The 21,353-nt window shown below is 37.3% G+C and overlaps 1 protein-coding gene across 1 annotated transcript in view; it reads left to right on the top strand.

Annotated features, from left to right (window-relative positions):
• The window catches only part of INPP4B (inositol polyphosphate-4-phosphatase type II B), a 173,381-nt gene extending 152,560 nt beyond the window's left edge, over nucleotides 1-20,821 (top strand). Inside the window, exon 24 of the mRNA XM_031553014.1 lies at nucleotides 15,879-20,821. Coding sequence (XP_031408874.1) covers nucleotides 15,879-16,011 — 133 coding nt within the window. The 3' untranslated portion in view covers nucleotides 16,012-20,821. The remainder of the gene's footprint in view (nucleotides 1-15,878) is intronic.
• The last annotated feature ends 532 nt before the right edge of the window (nucleotides 20,822-21,353 follow it).

Raw genomic sequence — 21,353 nt, 5'->3', positions numbered from 1 at the left:
GAAAATCAGTGCTTTTTTTTGTTTGTTGTTGCTCTTGTTACGCACTTCAGTTAATCAAGAATGACATGATCTGTTTTCCAAGTTTACTTCATGTAATAAAATGGTAGTTACATTGAACACAAATAGATAAACTGACATTATGTCAAAAGCATCTTTGGCTGGTTTGAAATGATCAAAATAGCATCACAGTGCATTTAAAAATGGAGACCTACCATAACAGTTCAGACTCAGCAATCCGTGAATTGATTCTGGAATTCCAGAAGAGTCTGTTTTGATTAAGATGGTTATAACAGTTTTAAATACTTATTTGGGAGGTTTTTCAAGTCTTTGACGTGTTCAGTGATTGCTGTTTCACCTTTTCTTGTAATCAGAATGCACTTAGAGTATGCTTTATCCTACTTCTGTGTTGCTACTTGTTTGTGTCGATGCATATCTCTAAGATTTCTTCAGTCTAATTTAGGAGTTTAAAACCAAAAGGATGTAATGCAGGTTTGTTTCCAGAAGGATGTGTGACACTTCCTAATGCTTTATTCTTTCCAGTTTGTCATATATGCTCAACAGCTGACACATTTAGCTAATGCTAGTGTGGCAATGTAGATTAAAAATGGGTACGTTTTTTTGGTTGAAGAGGATTGAAATCACCTTTTCATGGTGCTTAACGCTGCATACAACAGAGTTGTGCTTCCTAAATATGGAATTCTGTTCAGTACTGAATGTAACGCATAACCACAGTCATTCAAAGAAAATGTAGAAAGCAGTACATTTTGTTTGGTCACAATTTGCTGCATTATTATGTGACTTAATGTATTTCAGACACGACTTAGAAACTTTTCAATTATTAGTACATCCAAGAAACAATTTTTTGAGAAATTTTTTTTCCAGTCACTGTGGTTTCTGATTGTTTTGCATGCCTTGTCTGGCAATTAAAATTTAGCTAACAGACTTCACGTTGTGTGGCTCCACAACTTTACCATTTTCAGATGCAAATGCTTGTTTATAGATGAAGGTTTGGCTGAAGTAGAAGTGCTGGGAAAATTCAGTCTATTCGTGCTGTGATGTGATGTAGCTATTGTTCTTGGTGCTGAAACACCGAGAAAATAATGAAGCTTACATATAGTAAAGTCAGAAGTTGTTCTCACTTTCAGACAGCAGGTATGTGTTGGTAAGAGGGTGCAGAGCAAACACGCAGCACAGCAGTCTGTAATGATATTTGTAGTCTTAGCTGATTTTTTTTTGAAAAAGCTTTGTGACAGTTGTACCTGAAATACTATTTTCAGTCCCAAAGGCAATCATTCTTTCTGCTGTCAGAAAGAATCATTGTCTGTGCAGCACAATTGGGATAACAAAATTCATTTCAGTCTCGATTTTGAGCTTAATTCCAAGGTAAGACTTGAAATTAGGTGATAATGAAGTCAACGTTTTGATTCTCTCCTGCATACTTATACTGTGCTCACTGTACAGGTATTTCCGAGACACAGGGCTGCTCTGTGACTATCTGTTTCTTAAGCAGTTTAAAAACTGAAATTTTCAGCTTTAACCTCTTGTTGTAATTAACATAGCTGAATTCCAAATGTTTTTACAGTGTGAATAGCTTTGAATGAGATCTGCCTAGATTAAAAAAAAAAATCAACAGAAGAATAAAAGCATTGTGACTAATGTAGTAATTCTAGGAAATGATGAGTTAGGCAGGGATCGACCCTTTGAAGCAGAGAATTATCAAAGCAATTAAAAGCATCTGGAAAACAAAACTCACACAGGTGTTGCACAGTCCCAGCTGTCCAGCCCAATGGATGCTGTGGTGATAACTGCCACTGTCCCCTTTTAAATTGTTTGCATTTGATAATGAGTGTCTTTTCTCAAATACCGGCTCGTGCCACACATGTCATGTACTCATTGACACGCAGCTTTCCCCAAAATAAACTGACATAGATATAGTAAAGTCAAAGGAACACCACCAACAAATATTGGCTAGAAGTAGGCCCTCAGGGCAAGGTCTCTGCTGGGCTATCCTGTCCCCTCTCCAAGCAGCAGTGCAGGCCATACCACAGGAATAGAGGGATATGCAGAGCTTCATGATGCTGTGGTCAGTCTTCCTGGGCAAGTCTGTTCTCCAGAAGTGGTCTGTGCAATTAGTTAAACTGAAAAGCATCATTTTACCATGCATATAACTTTTCACAGACATGGTACAAACCCTTCCCAAATTTGGACTTCAGTTGTGTGGCAGTACCTAGCCAGATGGAATAAGGAGTCCACGCTGAAGTCAAAGAAGTTTTCCCAGACAGGATCAAAACCTGATATTACAGTGGGCTTCTTTATGTAAATGCTACCACTTTGTTCCCATTGCACTACAAAATATGCATTAAGCATCCAATTTCCTTTGTAAATGATGCAGTGTATTTTCTCAATAGCTACTTTTGAAGTAATCAGCAAATTGAAACACAGATGTTAAAACTAATGGAACTAAATGAACCCCATCTGAATTGTAATCCTTGAATAGAGCAGTGGTTTTAGTAAATTTTTATTATGAAGTTTATTCAATGAATTATGTATTGCAATGGAGAGGAAAAGTCAAACGATCTTTTAAAGCAAAAACAAAAATTTAAAACTTTTCTATCTATACTTCATTGGCTTCGAATGCTAAAAGAGAAATAGTCTTGTTGCAGAGCTTAATGATCTGTACTGCATTGTGACATAGCCCAAAACAGTTAATTGCTTGCTCATAAATCTTTTTTTTCTCTACACGCTACAGAAAAAAGTCTAGACTCTCAAAATAGTCAAATGACCTTGAAAGCCTACGCTGCTAGGCATGATGTTCAACATAATTTGTGGTGCTGGAAAGGAAATCCAAGGTTTCTGTCATTCTTTTTGTGAGTTTTGCAGTGGTAGCCCTATGTAGAGACTGGAGATAGAAAAGCTCCCTCAAGGTGAGGAGTGGCTAAGTGGGCAATTAGCCATTGGATACTTCTTCTACAAAGCTCTTTGAACTCTGAAAACACAATCCAGCTGCTTCTGCTGTAAAATGACAGGTACTATTATATGAATATCCAGGTTAAAAATTTAAGTACACGCTTTGGAGGATGGGTAACTACCTCACCTGCGGCCTAATCCTGGTGATGTACTATACATATATGGGAAGCTTGGGCTGCTAAGTCTGGCACTTAAGTACTTGATATTGCAGGTCAGGGAGTACACGATATGCTGCCTTTTAAAGGATTTCATTCAGTGTACGGTGTAGTTACCCTATGAAGCAACTGAAAGTAAAACAGAGTGAGGAAGGCAAAAAAATGTGAGAGAAATTTTTCTGGCGTTAGCACTCTACCCATTGTGTTTTAAATATATATCTAGCACGGGGCACCAACGCATTTAATGTGGGATCAGGGAAAGCAGGAAAGTTACTTTAGTGGTGCCCTTCTTTTTTTAATTGCTGTTTAACTGGCACCCATTGCACTATTCAGGCTGCTTCCTTTGTTTGTCTACTTATTTCCTATGATAAAATAACCTATTTCATGCCTTGCAATTTTGGGTTTAAAGTTCCCTTTTTTTCTTTTTTTTTCCTTTAATCTTTTTTCTTCTTTTTAAGTTTCCTTGTTTATATAGACAGCAATAGCAATGGATTTAAAATACTGTTATCCTGAATTGCTCCTCGTATATGCTGGGAGCTAACTTTAAAATTTGACAGCACTCGCAAACACAAAGTTACTGTAGCTTAAATCATTTGTGAAACACTATGAATTCTGCAAATTTAAGTAGATAAATCTATCGAACTTTTTTTTCAAAACACTATTCAGTGTTTCAGTGAGTGATGTTCTAATTTCCTACTAAGGTGATTTGGCGAATTTACATTTAAAAGCATTATAGCTACTATTCCTTAGAAAAAATATGCAGCTAATCATCTGAAGGAAACAGGGAGAAAACTTTGCAAATGAAGTATCTCCTCTTTAGGGAAGCAAATTTTTGGTAGCTTACTCTTCCCTTGCCTTTGGGTTGTCTGTTACTTCTTGAATTGTTAATTATCTTGAATACAAGAGAACGTTATAGAACCAATTGAAAACTATCATTTTTTCCACTGAAATTTCCATTAGATGAGAATAATTTCATCTTAGCGTAGATTATCGTGTTTAAAGTTTTTTTAGTGTTCTGCATATACTTCATTTCTAATAACCATACTTGGGAAAAAGTCATTTATTATGTTATGCAGCAGAATACTCTGCATTGATATACGGACTTCTTTGACATGTTGAATTGCTGGCCTGCACTCACATGCTTTTAGCTTTCTTTGTATCATCTTTCTACTGCCCTTAAATATTCACGCAAAGAACAAAAACAGGGTAGAGCATTTTTGCTAATTGCATGCTTTAACCATGTTGTAACAGAGTAAGAAGGATGTCATTCATCTAATGGTACATAAGCAAAGCCAACCCTGCCCCTGTGTATGTTCATCATAACAAGTGATGCCTGTAGCTAGTCAGCAATAATTTCTAAAAATTACTTTTATTGTTTAATTGCAGTTTTTGTGTTTTATTGACTGTATTTAAGCCGTCAGTAGCAGCGCATTAATAGCACATTGCAGAAGTTATTTTTAACTAACATGGAACGAAATAGTAATAAAATGAGCATGATTCCAGCACACTTTACATGTGTCAGCTGTGTTCCGGTAAGATGATAGGAAGCTGATTTAGCTTTTGGTAAAACTATATATTTTTAATACCCTGGTGAATCTGTCCATATATGTTTATGTTCATGACAGAAGATGATGTAAGCAGTTTATAAGTCTTGGTCTCTCTTATGTTCTCACCAGCACAATGGATGCATGCTATAGAGGGAGTTTGGTCAGTTAGCAGAAGCCTGTAAGTGCCGTGCGGCAGACATTGGTACAATCCTAAAACAAGGAGAGCACCGACCTGCTCAGACCAGGGCAGAGCTACGTTTTCCTTGGTTCTGTGACCATGAGTAGGCACCTGAGAGGCCTGTGAGAGCTACCACAGCCCTCAGAGCTCAGGAAAGACATGGTGTTTCCAGGAAGGTTCATGTGGGTCATGTTCCAAGAGCTCTGAAGAGCATTGGTATATATTATTCCTTAAAAGGGAAGCAGAATTCCTTAAGGCCTGCCCTTGTAATGTGCGTTTAGGAAAATGAAGTGTTTCTAATTAGCAACTCACTTGCTTTTTGTCTACCGTGCGGGTTTATTCACTTCTCCTGTGGCTCACAGTTATTCAGGGCAAATACTTGAAAACCACAGCCAAAAACACAGGCAGTACCTGGGTTAATGTCTCTCAGACCTGAGTAGGTTGGGAACTGCATTCATAAACAGAGTACAAAACAGGAAATGCTGGAATTGCCTCCAGCACAATCTCATGCAATGTTGGGCTATAGGAACACAAGATATTTCAAATGACAGAGTTTATCTGGAAAATTGGTGCAGTGTTTATCTAAAGTAGGAGCATCGTGAGATGATGTCTCACTGAAATGTTTCTTAAATTGTTTTCCTCCCAGCCTACAAAATAACCAGCTTACACAACAGTGAAAAAAATGCACTGGAGACTAGAGATAACTATGTACCATCTCAGAGAGGGAAGATTTATACCTACTCACTGGCTTACTTTATCCTTCCTGGGGAAGAAGGGAGGAAATGCTCAAATAGTACTGCTGGCTTGATGCTTCTCTGTAATAAAATGGTCTTACATGATAGGTGAATAAGCTCTCTACAAAACTTTGGATGATTCCAATGTTATGTGTTTTAGAATTTTCTTAGTAAAATCACTTTTTTTCCCCAATTGTATGTATTTTTAAAATAGTACGTATCCTGCTTATTTCTTATTTCTTATCAGAAATTTTTGAAAGGTTATTTTTCCTGGAAATTATAGAAGCAATACTCTGTGGCTTTTCATCTCTTCATTCTCCCCAACAGTATCGTGCTATTTTTGCTTTGAAAATGGTGGTCTATGCTAATGCTACCTTTTAATATGAGGTTGAATTAAGCTGAAAGAGTGTGTTTGAAACTTACTGAGAAACTTTCAGCAGTACTGATCATGAAATTTTTCTTACAAGGCTGTGAGTGGTGCCAACAAACCAAGAGAGAAGACTTCTAAAGTATATACAAATAGATTATGTAAAAGATTTCAAATTCACTCTCTTCCTTGTTTATTGGAAAGAAAAAATACTTCCTTCTGAGAAGAGACTCCAAAACCTTTTTACAGTCCGCTAAACAATGTTAAAAAAGCAAAAAGGAAAAACAAAACCAGCAAAGTCTTACCAACATTCTACATTTCCAGTGGGAAAGTTTTGTTTTTAAGCTCTTTACATATTACCTATTACTGGAAAGAATAACACTTCTCAGTTTTTACTTCTGAGGATTTCCATCCAGCCCTGTTGTTTGTTCTGAAGCAAGTAGACAAAAAAGCTTTGCACTTAGCATTAAGATAGTGTGTTGCTTGTGTTTTATAAAACTCTTAAAATCAGCCTGCTCAATTAAAGAGAAGGTGGCTTATTTTGTAGGATGGTTGGGGTGGCATCTCCAGATTACTATCTGCATCCCAGACTTTGTATTTTGGTGTAGCTGATTTATGGTTGACAGCCTAAATAGGATTTTCTTTGCTGCATGTAGTGCTGCTGATACTAGCATTTGTGCACCTAGTGAAATCAGGCTTAGGTGCACTTTTACACTTTACCAATCTCCATGTGCACAGCCTCTCTGTGCATGAACGCAGCCCGGTGGCTTGTGTGGTCCTGTGAAGGGCTGCAATAGAACAGGTCAGCTCTTAAACATTACTGTGTTTTTTATGCTATGAGTTGGTGTCACTAATCAAAAGCAGTGACATTCGCCTTTATTTGTATATCAATCTGAATTTGCACATACAAAACACAAAGAACATTCCAATTTACAACTGCTGATATTCAAGACTTTCCTCAGTTGAAGTGATCTGAGTTCCAAATGCGACAGAATAATTGATCCTTGCCTTACACCACTGTTTTTCTCTGACCTTAATTCTAGCACTCTACCCATAGATTTGAGCATGTATAAATTAGTGCCTGATTTTAATGCCATTCTTCATCATGAGTGGCTGTTCAGTTGTCCAGCATGCCTCTTCTGCCTCTTAAATTAGCTTTGCCACTTTTCTTCACCACAGGGAAACAAAGCTAGAAAATCTTTACTGAAAGATTAGAGATGATTCATGAAGATTTTTCATTATCAACAAGAAGTATTTAAGACCCTATTAGTCATGCGTGAGAGAGGATTGATCATAGGTTTATGTGTCACAGTGTTTGAGCTAAATGTGTAATCACATTCTTGGTAGAATTCTCTTACTGTGACATAAGCATACTGAAAAGAATTGTGACTCAATAGCCAATAATACCAGTGCTGTAACTTTTGGGAAGGGAAGCATCTGTATATTCAAAACTTACTTTAATAATGTCTTCATCATCATCATTTCCCACATTCTCAGATCACTATGAAACCTGAGATTTGATTTGCAGGTTGGTTGTGATCGGTTTTGGTTGGCTTTTTGTTTCCCTTTGTTTGCTTTGTTCCTGCATTAGGATATTGTCTCGCTCCGATTTATAGGAGGGAGATGAGGTTCTTTTAATATTATATACCCGGCGTGAGATTAAGAAACAACGGTTCAAATGTTGGTCCGATCAGTTTATTATAAATCTTAATTAGGGAGATGGGGAAAGGGAGGACGGACACTATTATGAATTAGGGTAATGGGGAAGGGAAGGAGGGCGATAGAAAAGATAGAAAAGAAGCAGCAAGGAGTCTCTATAGGAAGCAAGAGGGAGATAGTCACCACCATGGATCCAGCGTGGTTCATAGTTCAGTCTTTGATCTTCAGTAGTGGTGGGTTGTCAGCCATTGTTGTTCTGTTGACGACGGCAACGACGACGACCATGGCGATGATGGCCCCTTTTCAATGCTTTCAAAGTGGTTGAGTCAGCTCCCCTTGGAGTGGCAGCTTCTGGCTCTGGGATCTCAGCAGAAACTCCTTTGTTCCCACCTTCCGGGCCTTGCCAGCAGATAAGAGGGAGCAGGGATGCCCATCTGCATCCTGTTTTTCACAGGACACGATGGTATCATTCCCCAGTTTTCCCATACTAAACTGGAGCTATTTAGTCACAGGCCAGATCTTCCACCAGTAAACACTCCTGAGCACTCTCTTCCGGAGGCAAGCAGCTTTCAAATGTTCCCAAAGTGATGTCGATTGTCACACAGTAGTAGGAAAGACTTTGGAATTTTATCTTGAGAATTTTGCTTGTAAGTAATCCTAGTACTTTATAGAAGAGGGTTAAAAGATTATTAGAATCATATTTTGGGAGGGGATAAAAAGAGAAACTTTTGTAGAATTGATGTGTAATGCTGCACATCAGTATTGGTGAATAGTAGAACCAAACAGCAAATCCTCTACCTGAAGTATAATAATAGGTGAAAATTATGTTTCAAAAACCACCCAACTGTTTTGACAGATAAAGAAGCTCTCCTGTGAACTCTTTCAGTTCTGAAACTAATCTCTCCCAAGATACCAGCAAAGCTGTGCAGGACTTGTAGCCTATGTCCATACTTGCAAATTACAAACAACTGGGGAATGCTTATAGAACCTGATCTTAGTTACTTTATACAGTAAGGTTGTTAAATGTTTCTTGGCACCATTCTGGGCAGCAGAGACCAGCCTTCTCCTAGGTAGTTTTGAGGTTGGCACAACCAAAGGACTGTTTCCACATGACAGGCAGCAGTCAGTGATCTCTTTTGGCAGGGAAGGGAACACAGGCAATTGAAACTGAACCTGGTCTTGCTGTTCAACTTCAGTGACATGGAACTGCTGAGGACAGGTTTAAAGTGTTGTGTCTCTAGGTTATACCTACCTGAAAAGCCAGTTTTGAAATTAAACTGTATTCATGTGAACAAACGAATGGTGTTTTGATGCACAAAGAGCAAAGTGTAGCTAAGAGTAGATGAGCACTTGTTTTTATTTTAATGCATAGGTATTTTTCCACATTTTCTATCAAAATTAACTTGTCTTAATTTAGATATGGTGACAGATAATAAATTGTGATTATCTGCTACAATCTGTAAGACTCCACACTGTCACTTCAGGAGAGATGTTGCACAGCAGGACGGTGAGAGGATGTTTCTGTATTCCAAAACAAGAGTGGGCTCTACTGGCTGCAGGTGTGGGGTGTGCCTCCATTTCACTTGCTCTGCAAAATTTGAAACCATCTATGCTGATAAAACCTAGTGGGAAATGCGGACATCTGTGGTTAGTTGGACTTAATGAGAACATTCTGACTTCTAGCATCCCTTCCAAAGCATCCATACTGATCAGTATGATTGCGTACAACAGGGTTTTGCAGGATGTGGTTGTGTGCATGGAAACCAAGCATCTCCTAGCCTGTTATTAAGTACTGCAAGACAGTGTGCTGATAAACCTGTTGCTTCTTGCTGAATCATCATGTCCACGATGTTGTTTAAAATCTGTGACCACAGCTGAACTTCCAGTAGCCTACCGGTTCTGACAGGTACCTCAAGATTGAATCTTTTTCTCTGGAAAGACTAAGTAACCATCGCTCTAGAGGTCTGAATGCAAAGCAAACAAATTGCCATGGATTAACTGTATTTTTAAAGATCTAAGTATCGTGTTATTATGACTCCTGATGCCTTGTCGAATTCAGTGAACAAGCCTCATGTTATTTAAGAAGTAAAATGGGGAAGGAGAGTGTGAGATAATGAAATTGTAAAATAAATATATTAAATATGTAAACAATATAATTATTAGAATATAATAAAATATGCTAAACAAGGAAGGATGAATGCAGTAGGGAAATAGAGGATCTTGGCAAATTGTTTTAAGTGAGTTCTGCTGATATAGCAATCCTATTTGAGAGGGCTCAGATCTATTTGTTTCCTTCTCAATCCCATTTTATTATTTCAGGTGTTATGGTGCAGTATCTTGGTCGTGGCCAAGGGATGTTCATGAGGATCCCATCTTCCCCCTTTGAGAAAGTTAAGGCTACCTTCCTAGAACTATAGCGCTGTACATGGAAACCACTGATTTTTTTTCTTAATACAGCTGGAGCATTTCAGTGAACCGTAGTAACACAAATCATGCAGAAATTAAGTAGTTTTTATTCCAACAACCTATTTAAAAATAAATGAAAAAAAAATTAAAAAGCAAGCAGACAGTGTTCTGTTTAAGAATCTTGAGAGAGGTTTGAAAAACTCTTTAGAGAAGCTCCTTTAAAGTTCTGAATTGTGATAGTCTTAAGAAGAGGAGGTAAGTTAGCAAAACTTTATAAGATTGAGGACTGCCAGCAGTCAGTTCTATTTGAAGAAATGTCTTTGCTGCTATTGTTGGAAGGGATTGAAAAGAAGCATCTCACTTCTGCTATTTTTCTAAGTCAGCACTGGCGTTTGACAAGAAGAGCCCAGAAGGCTGAGAAACTGCTTGCTTCAGTAAGGAAAAAAAGAAGAAAAAAAAAGGCAAATTCCCCAAAGTATTTGTGCTATAAGGCATGAATTCAGACTGAAGTCATTGCTAGCACATGTGGGAATCCTTGTGTTGATAGGAAGCAGCATAGCTATTTTACCTGAAGCACAGCTTTAGGATAGTATAGCATTTCTAGTATCATTAACAGCTGGAGCTGGATAAGTTCTACCAGGAGAAGCAAAGCCGAAAAGTATTAAAATGTCTCATCCAAAAACACTGTGCAGGGATGGCCAAGCATTGTGATTTGTAATGAAGAACTGGAGTGTGCCCTCCTAAGTGTGCTTGACTTTAAAAGGACTCCTCAGAGGCTTCTTTTTATCCTCACACAATTTTCATTGTCTCAAATTGCTTGCAGCTTCAATTTATCATCTGAATTAAAAGACAATAGAAAATACTGCTGTTTTGCTCTGTATCATTTGACAGGCATGCAGTATTATCCCAATAGGAGTTTAAGATGATAAAACAACAGCTGAGAAAGAAAGCAGATTGAAATGGTTATATCATCATTAAACTTAGAGCACCCTCGGCTGTCACAGTGTTATTTGTGCTTTGCTGCAAGACTCAAACAATTTTGAAAGTAAATGAATAAAAATTGTACTCTAAGTTAGAGAGGTGTTCATGACCCCAGATGTTATGGATTTAGAAGCTTTCGCTGGTTGTCTTAAAATGAGGTGTGTGTGTGCATGCAATACAAACTTAATATTTTTAAAGCCTTCTTCCTTTCCCTTCTGCGTAACTTCAGAGCTCTTAAAATATGTTTTGTGATGAAGAGACCGTCTAAGTCTATTGGCTATACCTTCACAACACAGTAGTCAGATATAACACTGTTATGGTTATGTTGTGTCAATCAGAAGCCAGAGAAATCTAGCTAGCATGCCACCTAGTGGATGCGTGCTTTTCAATGCAGCAAAACTTGCACCAGGTTTTTGTTGACCAGGGGAAGCAGTGCTGTCACTCTACAGGCAGCCCAGTGGAGGTCCCCTCTTTGTTTCTCTTCATAGAATCACTGAATTGCAGGGGTTGGAAGGGTCCTGTTGAGTTCACCACGCCTGCTAAAGCAGGTTCCCTCCAGAAGGTCACGCAGGTAGGTGTCCAGGCAGGTCTTGAGTATCTCCAGAGAAGAAGAGTCCACAACCTATCTTGGCAGCCTGTTCCAACGCTTTATCGAGGTCTCTCCCATAACACTGAAGTGCTTCCTTCCATTAGTACAGAACTTCCTGTGTTCCAGTTTCTGCGCATTACCCCTTGTTCTACTGGCACTCATCACCAGAAAGAATGTATCCTCATTAACTTGGCTCCTGCACTTGAGATATTTCAGTCACTGTGGAAAGCACTTCAAGGTTTGTTAGATGTTGCTGCAGTGCATTGAGAAGTATTAGCAGTGCTTAGCAAACCACCTGTCTGTATTGAAATATTCTTCTTAAACTAAAAACATGTTTAGGTATTTCTCTCAGCCTTGTATTTAGGTAGCTAATAATGGAGTTGAATCCCCTTGCTCTATTTTGAGGATGTCTTGTCAAATCACGCATAGAATGATGTGACTAATTTGTAGGACAGAAGTCCCCGTGCATCAGCTGTTCACAGTGGTTTTCCTGGGGGTAAGGACTTACTGTGTTGAAAGACACTGATCATTCTTTTCAGCATATCAAAGAACAAATGTACTGTAGGGTTTTCTACTAAAAAGAAAAAAAAAAAGAACAAATGGCTTTTGTCTATACTTCCATTATAACTGCATAAATCTTACTGATGCTAACGGGAGTTTTAGAAGCAAAGATGAAAGACTGTCACACTGTCAGTGAGATGTGGAGTAAAACAGGGCAGGACACTGCAGAAGCAGGAGGGTTGCATCCCCATAGGGGCACCCTGCAAGCATGTAGCTCAGCCTGCTTAGAATGAACTTTCAGCAGGCAAAACTAATACTCTCCAGAAATAAGTGTTTAACCAGTGGCAAATTCAGTGGATTGCAAACTTGCTGAACACTGAGCTGTGCTGCTGGCCAGGTAGAGAAAAGGGAGTTGAGGCTCTGTATCAGTTCTGCCGTAAGCAGAAGTGCCATAAGTTTGTGACAGAAGACATACAAAAGAATAGTCCAAAAGTACTGATGATATGAAACTGAGCAGGAATTGATGAGGCTGTGTGCTGAGCTAAAGCTTAAACCAGGAAGCTCACCTCAAGGAGACGGAAAAGGGAGGAGGAAGAGTGGTAAAAGGTTCAGGAGGCCAACTTGGAGGATTCCTGTAGAGATTAAGAAAGAAAAAAGGAAAAATAGCAAAGAGCATGTTTTCAGAAGTACCTGGAAATACATGATGAAGCAGAAAATTAATGAGGAGAAATAAACTGAGTTATAATCACTGATCACAAATGATAATATTATCATTGTAAGCAGAAGGGGAAGGAAGTTCTGAAGGGTGGACCCTAGGAAAAAAGCGTTAACTAGAGTGGTCTGATACCAAAAATAATTTATTTCAGTGTAAGCCACAGTACTGAGGAAGTCAGCAAAACATACCTTTGCTCCTCTAAAATACTGTGTGAATTCTATCCAAGTTCCATTTATGAACACTTGAAAACATAAATTAAAAGCACCAGACATGCTGGCACCAGTAATTGCCTAGATACTACTCAAACATTAGGAGGTACAATTTTTATATTTTATTTCACTGTTTAAAATAGTATGGGTTGTCTTATTTAGTGGCATAATATACGGATTGAAAATTCAAAGCCGAGAAATAAACGAATAGCTTATACTCAAAGACTTCTCTGAAAGGAAAAATATGTAAGGAATGGTTTTGATAGAACATTCCCCAGGATCCCACCTCTAGGTGCAGTTCTTGCGCCTCTTTTGCTATCCTAGCTCTACGTATTCAGCATGGCTTTTAGATACACATGTCAGAAAGGCTGCTACTGTTTTACTTATCATTTTCATGAGGTTGTGTGGCCTGTAGTCAGTCTGATAGTATTTTCTTTCTTGACAAACAGCATACCTGGGACTTGCGCTTCTGAAAAAAGACTGTGTTAAAATCTGATGTACACAGGGAAAAAAAAAAAAGAGAGTTATCATTTCAGCCTGGAATATTCATAGTAAAATAGAAATCTTGTGATTCTTACTGCCCAAAGGAAGTCCATGAGCAGGAATCCTGAGCACAAAGATAAGTTCTGAAGGTCTGAATAAGGACTGAAGAAGTGATGTTGAAATGTGTATAACTCTACTTGTATAGAAGCTAGCCAGGCTACAGTAGAAAAGACTGGGAGTGACTTGAAAGTATCTCTGCTGCTCTGATAGGAAAGCAGCTGTGCAACCTGCAGCGATCGATTAGAACTTCACTGTAAGCAGTTTAGTTTCTCACTGGGTCCGCTGAACAAGGTACGAGGTAAATTTCTGAGGGTAATGCAGGTGTGAGCTGTTAAATAAAAATGAATGCCGCTGACTTCAAAGCTGAGGCACCAGCACTGATGAATTCCTTAATAAGTTGATTTATTATCAACTAAAATTATTTTTTGAATAGTTGTAATCCTTTCAAAAAGGAGCATGTGGCCTTCCTATTTTTGCCTATATATTTCTTAGTCACTAATAAAGCAGGACTGAAAAACCTGCAAAAACCATGGAGACATTATTTTGTCAGTGCCATGTTGTGACATTTGTGATCTTTTTTTCTTTGCTTACTTAACTGTTTTTTTATTTTGTTATTTCATTTCTGTTCAGTGTGTGTGTTTGTTGTAATGGTAGTATAGTTCATCTCGTAAGTTATGTAACGTTAACTTGTGAATACTCCCCTAAGGCACTTAGGAGGCCTAGAGAGATGCTAGCCATCTAGTCATCATGCTTCCCTTGTCAGCTGCAGAACATACTAAGTCTATGCAAGTGCTTGGCATAAATGAGTTTCATCAGAATGGCTATGCAGTTTCGCTTTGTTGTCAAAATGCCTACGTGTTGGCTTTCTTTGCTGTTTAAATGCTGTTCTATTTGTTCCTAACTTCCCCTATTTAACAGCAGACAAACCCAGGGAGCACTGAATGACTCGGATGATCCCGAAACAGGCTGTCTAACTGATAACAAGCCAACTTCTCGACACTTCTATCCTGTCGCCTTGCTGCTTGTCAGCTCACACTTGCTGGTTGTGTGGCTTATTTTAAGTCTTGCTTTGCTATTAGCCAAATATCAATAAACTGCACTTGTGTTCCTTTCTTTTCTACAAACAATGACAAACTACTTTAGAAAAAATAAATTATGCTGTAATGTTTCTACAATTTCAGACCTTAAGGAATCATCTTCAAGATACAAATGTCTGAAATGTACAATGTTTTCATTAATTTTTCTGAACTCTAAGAAGTATACTATGCATTGAGTGAATTGATTTGCTCTTTCTGTTCATGGTAAAGCTTTCCCACTGTAATTAGCTCAAAGAAAGCCCACTTACAATGCTGTCACTGTGTATACAAAAGATGTGGAATCCTGAATGCTTGAACCCCTTTTTCCAGAGTAACTCGTCTGACAAAATTAAAAATGGATTTGCACAATACAGACTGACCCCCCGGATAAATTTTACAGGGCGGTGGTTTGTAAGACTTGCTTTCATTGTGTTATTTTCATTGATATTATTAGCTGATCGGATCTTATTTGTTCAAGAAATGATTCTTTCTTTGCTACAACTAACCTTTTTCTGTCAAGTAACTAAGTGGAATATAGTAAGTTCTGTTTTGTAGTTAGATTAACATGATTGTTATTGTTGCTTTAGTTGCATTTGCTTTGAAGACTCTTTTATATTCTTTTTTAAAAAGTCTGGTTTATGTCTTGATGCACCACTTTGGCACTTGTGACTTTTGTACTGTATGTGAACAGACATCCTTCCTTTATAAAGCAGAGAGTTGGATTGGGCTGTTTGAAAAGCCATTCTCTCTTTTTTTCATTGCAAAGCTGAACATAGGGGAAATGATGCAGAGATGAAACTTTCCATCAGAAATCTGTAGGGCCAGACTTAATAAAATGCCTTATTCCTAGAATACGCATTTTTATGGCAACTTGTAATCTCACATATATAGTAATCAATCTGAAAAAAAAAAAAAGTATAACGTTTAAAAGGGAAATATATTTCTGGAATTAGAATGAAATGTATCATTATTTAATTTTTTATTTTTTTTTAACTAAACTTTAAACCTCAAGGGCAAATATATTAAGGGGGGAAAAGATCTTATCACCTGTTTCTGAGGGCAATAACTGTACTGGGCCTGGCCTTAGATTTAATTTTGTAAGATGTATCATCACTTGTGGAAAACAAAAACGTAGAGTTGAATCTTTGTTATTTTTACTTCAACTGCTGCTGAAACTCTGCAATGAACAAATAAAGCATATTTATTTATTTTGTGTTTCATGAAGTTGTACTTTTTCCCCCCTTTCACTAGAGAAGGATGCCGCATAGAGAATGTACTGAAGAATGTCAAATGCAGAAAGTATGCATTCAACATGATACAGCTGATGGCTTTCCCAAAGTACTACAGACCTCCAGAAGGGACATATGGAAAAACTGACACCTAAGTTTAACAAAAATGTAATCAGGAACATATACCATGCTAATTAGCGAATATAAAAATTGCTGTTTATGACCTAATAATTTGGAATGTGTAACCAGTTGAGGTGTTATTTTATGAGGTTTAGCATTTTGAAAGTAACAACAGTTAGTCATCATGAAATAAAATATTGGTGATTTGGATATGCTCAAAACCAACTAGATTCAACTTATCTTTGTGAACTTGAAGCTTAGCGTGACTCATCAACCAGTTGGAATTAGGTCCTGGGGAAGCTTGATGAAAGATTAAAAAGGGAAATGTCATTTGCAATAGGAACTGATGTTATCAGTCTGGAGGGGAGCATTCAGACTCTGAACCAAAGCCTGAGATTTGAATCTCTTCCTTCCTGAAATGATGTTTTCTGGTACTGGCAAAGCACTGAGGTCATGATCAATAATAATTAAATCCTCCGTGGAATTTTTCATGAAAGATGCAACTCTTAATACCTAGGCTAAACAGAGTTTTGGTCATTGTTTGTCTTCTTTATATAATCACGGTAACTTTACAATATCTTTTTAGTAATTACCGCCTGTAATTTCAGTAATTGCGTTCTGGTTTGTTGCAGTTCATTTGGATGTATCTTCCTTGGCTTTCTGTATCTGAGCCAAATACCACTTATTTCACTTCATCTTGCACATGAATCACACTGAAATCAGAGGGATTAATTCTTCAAGTAGAGTAACTTATATCTAACCTGTCATGTTCCTGTTCACAGTAAACCCTTAAAACTATATTTTCCTTAGTGATAGGTAAAATGACTTGTATATGCAGTTAATGATTGTTAGGCTATAAAAATGTGTTTTTACAGCATCTGAGAGAAATGTTATAATCACAGTAACCTCTTGTATTAGGACTAGTTAGCTTTTGCAGCTGATTTATATGAAATTTGTAATGCTTATTTCTAGGATATTTCTAGCAGTTCTAGGATAAAGAACAGCGATGAGCTTTTTAGAAGTGAATGGCAGTGCTTCTGCCAGATTGTGTTAGTCTTAAAATGTGTCCTGCAAAGAATGTTTGTGTTTTCTAATTTTCTGTATTTATTGCCTTCTTCTGCCCTCCCCCAGAGAGAAACGCAGTTAACAAAAAACAAGTGTCCACTGGTCACTAACCTTTATGTGATGCATTTATTTTAAGAAAAAAAGTATCTAGAGCAGAAGTGTAAGAGTTCTACCCAAATTAAACTGCATAGGGAATTTGAGTATCTGTAGGAAATTGTAGTTTCTATGGGTAAAGTGTTAAATATTTGCTTGCTTCTATAGAAGTCCAAGAAATCTTGATGCATAGTGAATTACAATTTGTTTTTTTCATCTATTAAGACTTGTTACTGGGTATAATTCTGTAACTGTACTAGTAAAAATTACTTGCTTAAGCACCTGATTGTGCAAGCTCTATTTGGTAGGTTACGAAGAAAGTATCTGTTGTGAATAGAATTAAACCCCTCTTGTTTGCAAGATGAGGCTTTGGAACATGTAAAAGTACGTCAGGAAGGGATCTTCATTCCAATGCACTGACTTCAGAGAAGGCAAGAATTCACCTACACAACATATTTTCCTAATTGGAACATTTTTTCAAAGTGAAGTAGTTTCTTCAAAAAGGACTTTTGTGCAGTTGCTTTTTATTCATATTAAGTCTCCATTAAAATATTGTTTCACAAATGACTTCTTTGCTCTTCTAGAATGTATTCCATCAACAGTAGATGCCAGAAGAGCTAGCAGTGCATCATAGGCAGGTGATAATACAATGCTATGACTTTTCCTATCATGTACCAGCGGGCACTACTCGGTGGATGTGCAGATAAAATTGTGTGCATGTAAATATTACACAGCCGGTCTGCACAAAATTTTATTTGCAGTTTTGTGGAGCATAAATCTTCCTAGGAAAGTACTGTTCTGTTCTGTTGGTCTGACTGCTACTCAGTACCTCAATTCGTTTCTGCTGTGTTTATTGCTAACTTACAGAAACAATACATATACAGCTGAGAAATAGTGGTAACTTCTTTAGGTACCTCTAGAATAATCCTAGTGATACACAGTAGAAATTGTTGGCCTTTCTAAAGTGATTCTGAAACTGCCTGTGAAATCGTAGGCAAAAACAGTGTTCACTTGTAGGTACTTGTGTTTCTTACAGTTCTTTATCTCGGCCCCATGGGAATTCTGTCAAATTCAAAATATGAAAAACTATAGATTTCTTTTTTATTAATAAAATAGTCTTTCAAGATCTTGCCTCAGCATTTAATCTCACTAGGGTTCCAAATTATTTTGACTATAATGTTACCTTTATATTTAAAATGTTTTCATCAACGAAGCTGCACTTTTGGGGGAAAAAACCCAACAACCTAACAGATTGCAGTTCTTTTTATTGTAACAGGTACACCCAACAAACTTGATTGGGCTTGGGCTATTACAGAAGAGCAGGTTGGGTTTTGTTTTGAATAAGGCCGTACTTTTTAACGCCAGTGTTTTCATTGGAACACAGTCTTTTTGTAGGTCACTAAGACCTGACACAATTCCAAGTGTCCTGGAAGAGCCTTATTGCTTCTGTATTGAAGGAGGCTCAACTATTTCTTTGTTTTGTTATTGCCTGCCATGGGTCTACAGCATTTTATTCAGTCAGAGCCAGTCTCGTCAATACAGGGTTCTCAGTTAATCACGGATTCACAACTTGTGTTTTTCTGGTTTGTGTTTTTCTGGTTTGTCTTTTATAAAGAAACAAAGCTCTTTTTGCTGTAGGCTGACAGTTTAATTGAAGTATGTTCACTTTGTACAGAAGACATTTTAGGTCTTTTGAACGCCCAGCAGAGGAGTTGAATCATCTCCTGAAGTCCGTCTTGCATGAATTTTTGTACGTTACTGAATTACACGGGAGTAGAATTCAGCAAATAAATTTTCATTAGAAAGCTACACCGTTTGCACAGAGTTAAGGGAGACATATTCATTTAGCAGCATATCTATGGAAGTGTTCCATATCTGCTTGACTTAAAGTTAAAACACTTTTTTTCTCCTAGATGATTATAATACTGTTAGAATTAATACAGAACATGTACAGATTTGACATTATTTTGCAGGCAGATCTTTTAGCTTCTGAAGTCTTCTTTTGTGTAATTTTTAATATGTTTTTATTACAGTTTATACCTTGGCTTTTATGGAGCAATTAGGAAACAAATTTTTAATTGTTACCTGATTTTGCTGATGTGTACTTGTACATTTTAGTGGAATACTGGAAAATATATGTTAAGAGGAACAAAATATACAAGAGGACAGCTGAAAGAGACAAACTATTACCTGGGAAAGAGCCTTAATGATGCTAAAAACTAACAAATGTTAGTTTTTGTACTGTTCAAATTTTTCTTAAAGTAAAATAGGGAAGTTAATACTTTGTGTAAAACAATCAATCTGGATTAAAATTCACTGATTGTAAGTGAACTAATGTGCAATGGTATTTTAAATAATCACTTAGGATTTAGGTACAAAGTGGAATGTATTAATTTGAAGCCCACTGCATATTATGCCTCTTTTGACTTCCAGAAAATAAGCTTATTCCTATTTCTATCACAAGTTCCAAGAAATGGTATGGTCAATTTATGAGGAGCAGGAAATGAATTTGACAGCAACAGGTATAATATATAAATTGCATTAAAAATCGTGCAGCAAAATTACTTGTGTGAATTAATGTTTGTAATCAGTTAACAGACTTAAAACATATATCGTGTGAGTTGGCTATGTTATAAACTGGAAACAATATCTTCATATTTATGCTTTGTTACTGTGAAAAGGAAACGTTTTTTATAGGCAGTGCTGTGAGACATGAATTTGCTTCTTACCTTTCACTGTTTTGCAGCTTAGAAGGATACATTTGCATTCAAAATGCTTTAACATAATTTACAGCTTTTTAAAACACAGTCTTAGCTTGCAAACTGGATGTTAACAGCAAAAACTAACAGCAGAGCTGCATTTAAAAACAAGCAAACCAAAACCAGACTTCAGTCTCAAGAGCGTTGAGGTTTTTCCTTAGTCATGCAACCCACGAACTGTTGTGTTGCCAGAGCATTCGGTTTAGGCTCTGCAGCACTCAAGTGCTTCTTTCTCTTAGCATCATCTGAATAAGTAACATGCCACAACAAGAAATTTCAGCATAATACTCACGATTCAAGATGAAAAATTTTGATTTGCTCAAAAAGAAGAATAAGTAACAATTTAATAATTCAGAATTAAAAAATAATAAAATAAAAATGTGAACCAATGTATCCATATTCCAAGGAGCAGAAGCAGAAAGCATGGGGTTCGTTTGCTAACAGGGAACAAGTTTTATGATAGAAATCTGAGTGTTATAATTGAGTGCTCAGAACCTGGGGTTTGGAGTGGTGAGATTTGGGGCAGTGCTGCTTTCACTTGGATTTCTAACTGCAGTTTTCTGTATTCTTTCCATGTGTTTTGCTGAGGGCTTTAAAAGTTTTTAACAATTCTGTTTTGTTTATGAAGGGTCTGGCTTCAAATTTTCTAAAATCCCAAGTTAGTTTGATACTTGTCTTCTTTTGGTGTACGTGTTCCTTGTAATGTTCACGTCTTACACTCTCGGGCACATGGGGCTCAGTATAACATTAACAGGACTTCCGTCCAGATTGTGTGTGCGTGTGTTCAGGGAAATAAAGCACAACTAAGCAATTCAATTCTTTTTATACGTCAGGATTTAGCGTTTTTGTTTCATTGCTGTCTGTAAGCCATGCTCATTGTACACTGTGTGTATATTTTTATTTAAATAAATGTGATATTTATTTTTTATGTTTCTGACTTTTTTGTTACTCATTTTTCATTTTCATGACAGTGTTGTTGCCCAGAAGGCAAGCTGTGCATGATGCTGAGAGTGGGTTCCCTCCTAAAATAATTGGAGTAGTCTTGTCGCTGCTAGGAGCACACACTCACAGAAAGCACGGCAGTACAGCACTGAAAAGCCTGAAATGGCCATAAATTGATTATTGCCATTATTCCTAGTGTTATGCAATTTTCAACTCAGAACCAGGTGGATTAAAACCGAACAAAACATTAACACACTCCCAAGGTAACATCTTTCACATAACTACTCATTTGTAGACAATTATTCAATGTAGCTCAGGTGGAATCAACATTTTTCATAATGAAGACCATTACAAAGGTGATTTGGCTGCTCTTTTGGGATGGTGAAGACAATTCCAGACCTTTGGAAAGTTGGATCTTTGGGTTTGGATCCAGACTTATTGTGTGATCTGCCTACTCCATAATAGGTAAGTTCTCACTGAAATGCAGTAGAGATTTTCTTTTGGGAATATAGTGAAGT

This window comes from Meleagris gallopavo, chromosome 4 (genome assembly GCF_000146605.3).
Source record: "Meleagris gallopavo isolate NT-WF06-2002-E0010 breed Aviagen turkey brand Nicholas breeding stock chromosome 4, Turkey_5.1, whole genome shotgun sequence".
Lineage (NCBI taxonomy): Eukaryota > Metazoa > Chordata > Aves > Galliformes > Phasianidae > Meleagris > Meleagris gallopavo.
This window is presented reverse-complemented; position numbering and strand designations above follow the sequence as displayed.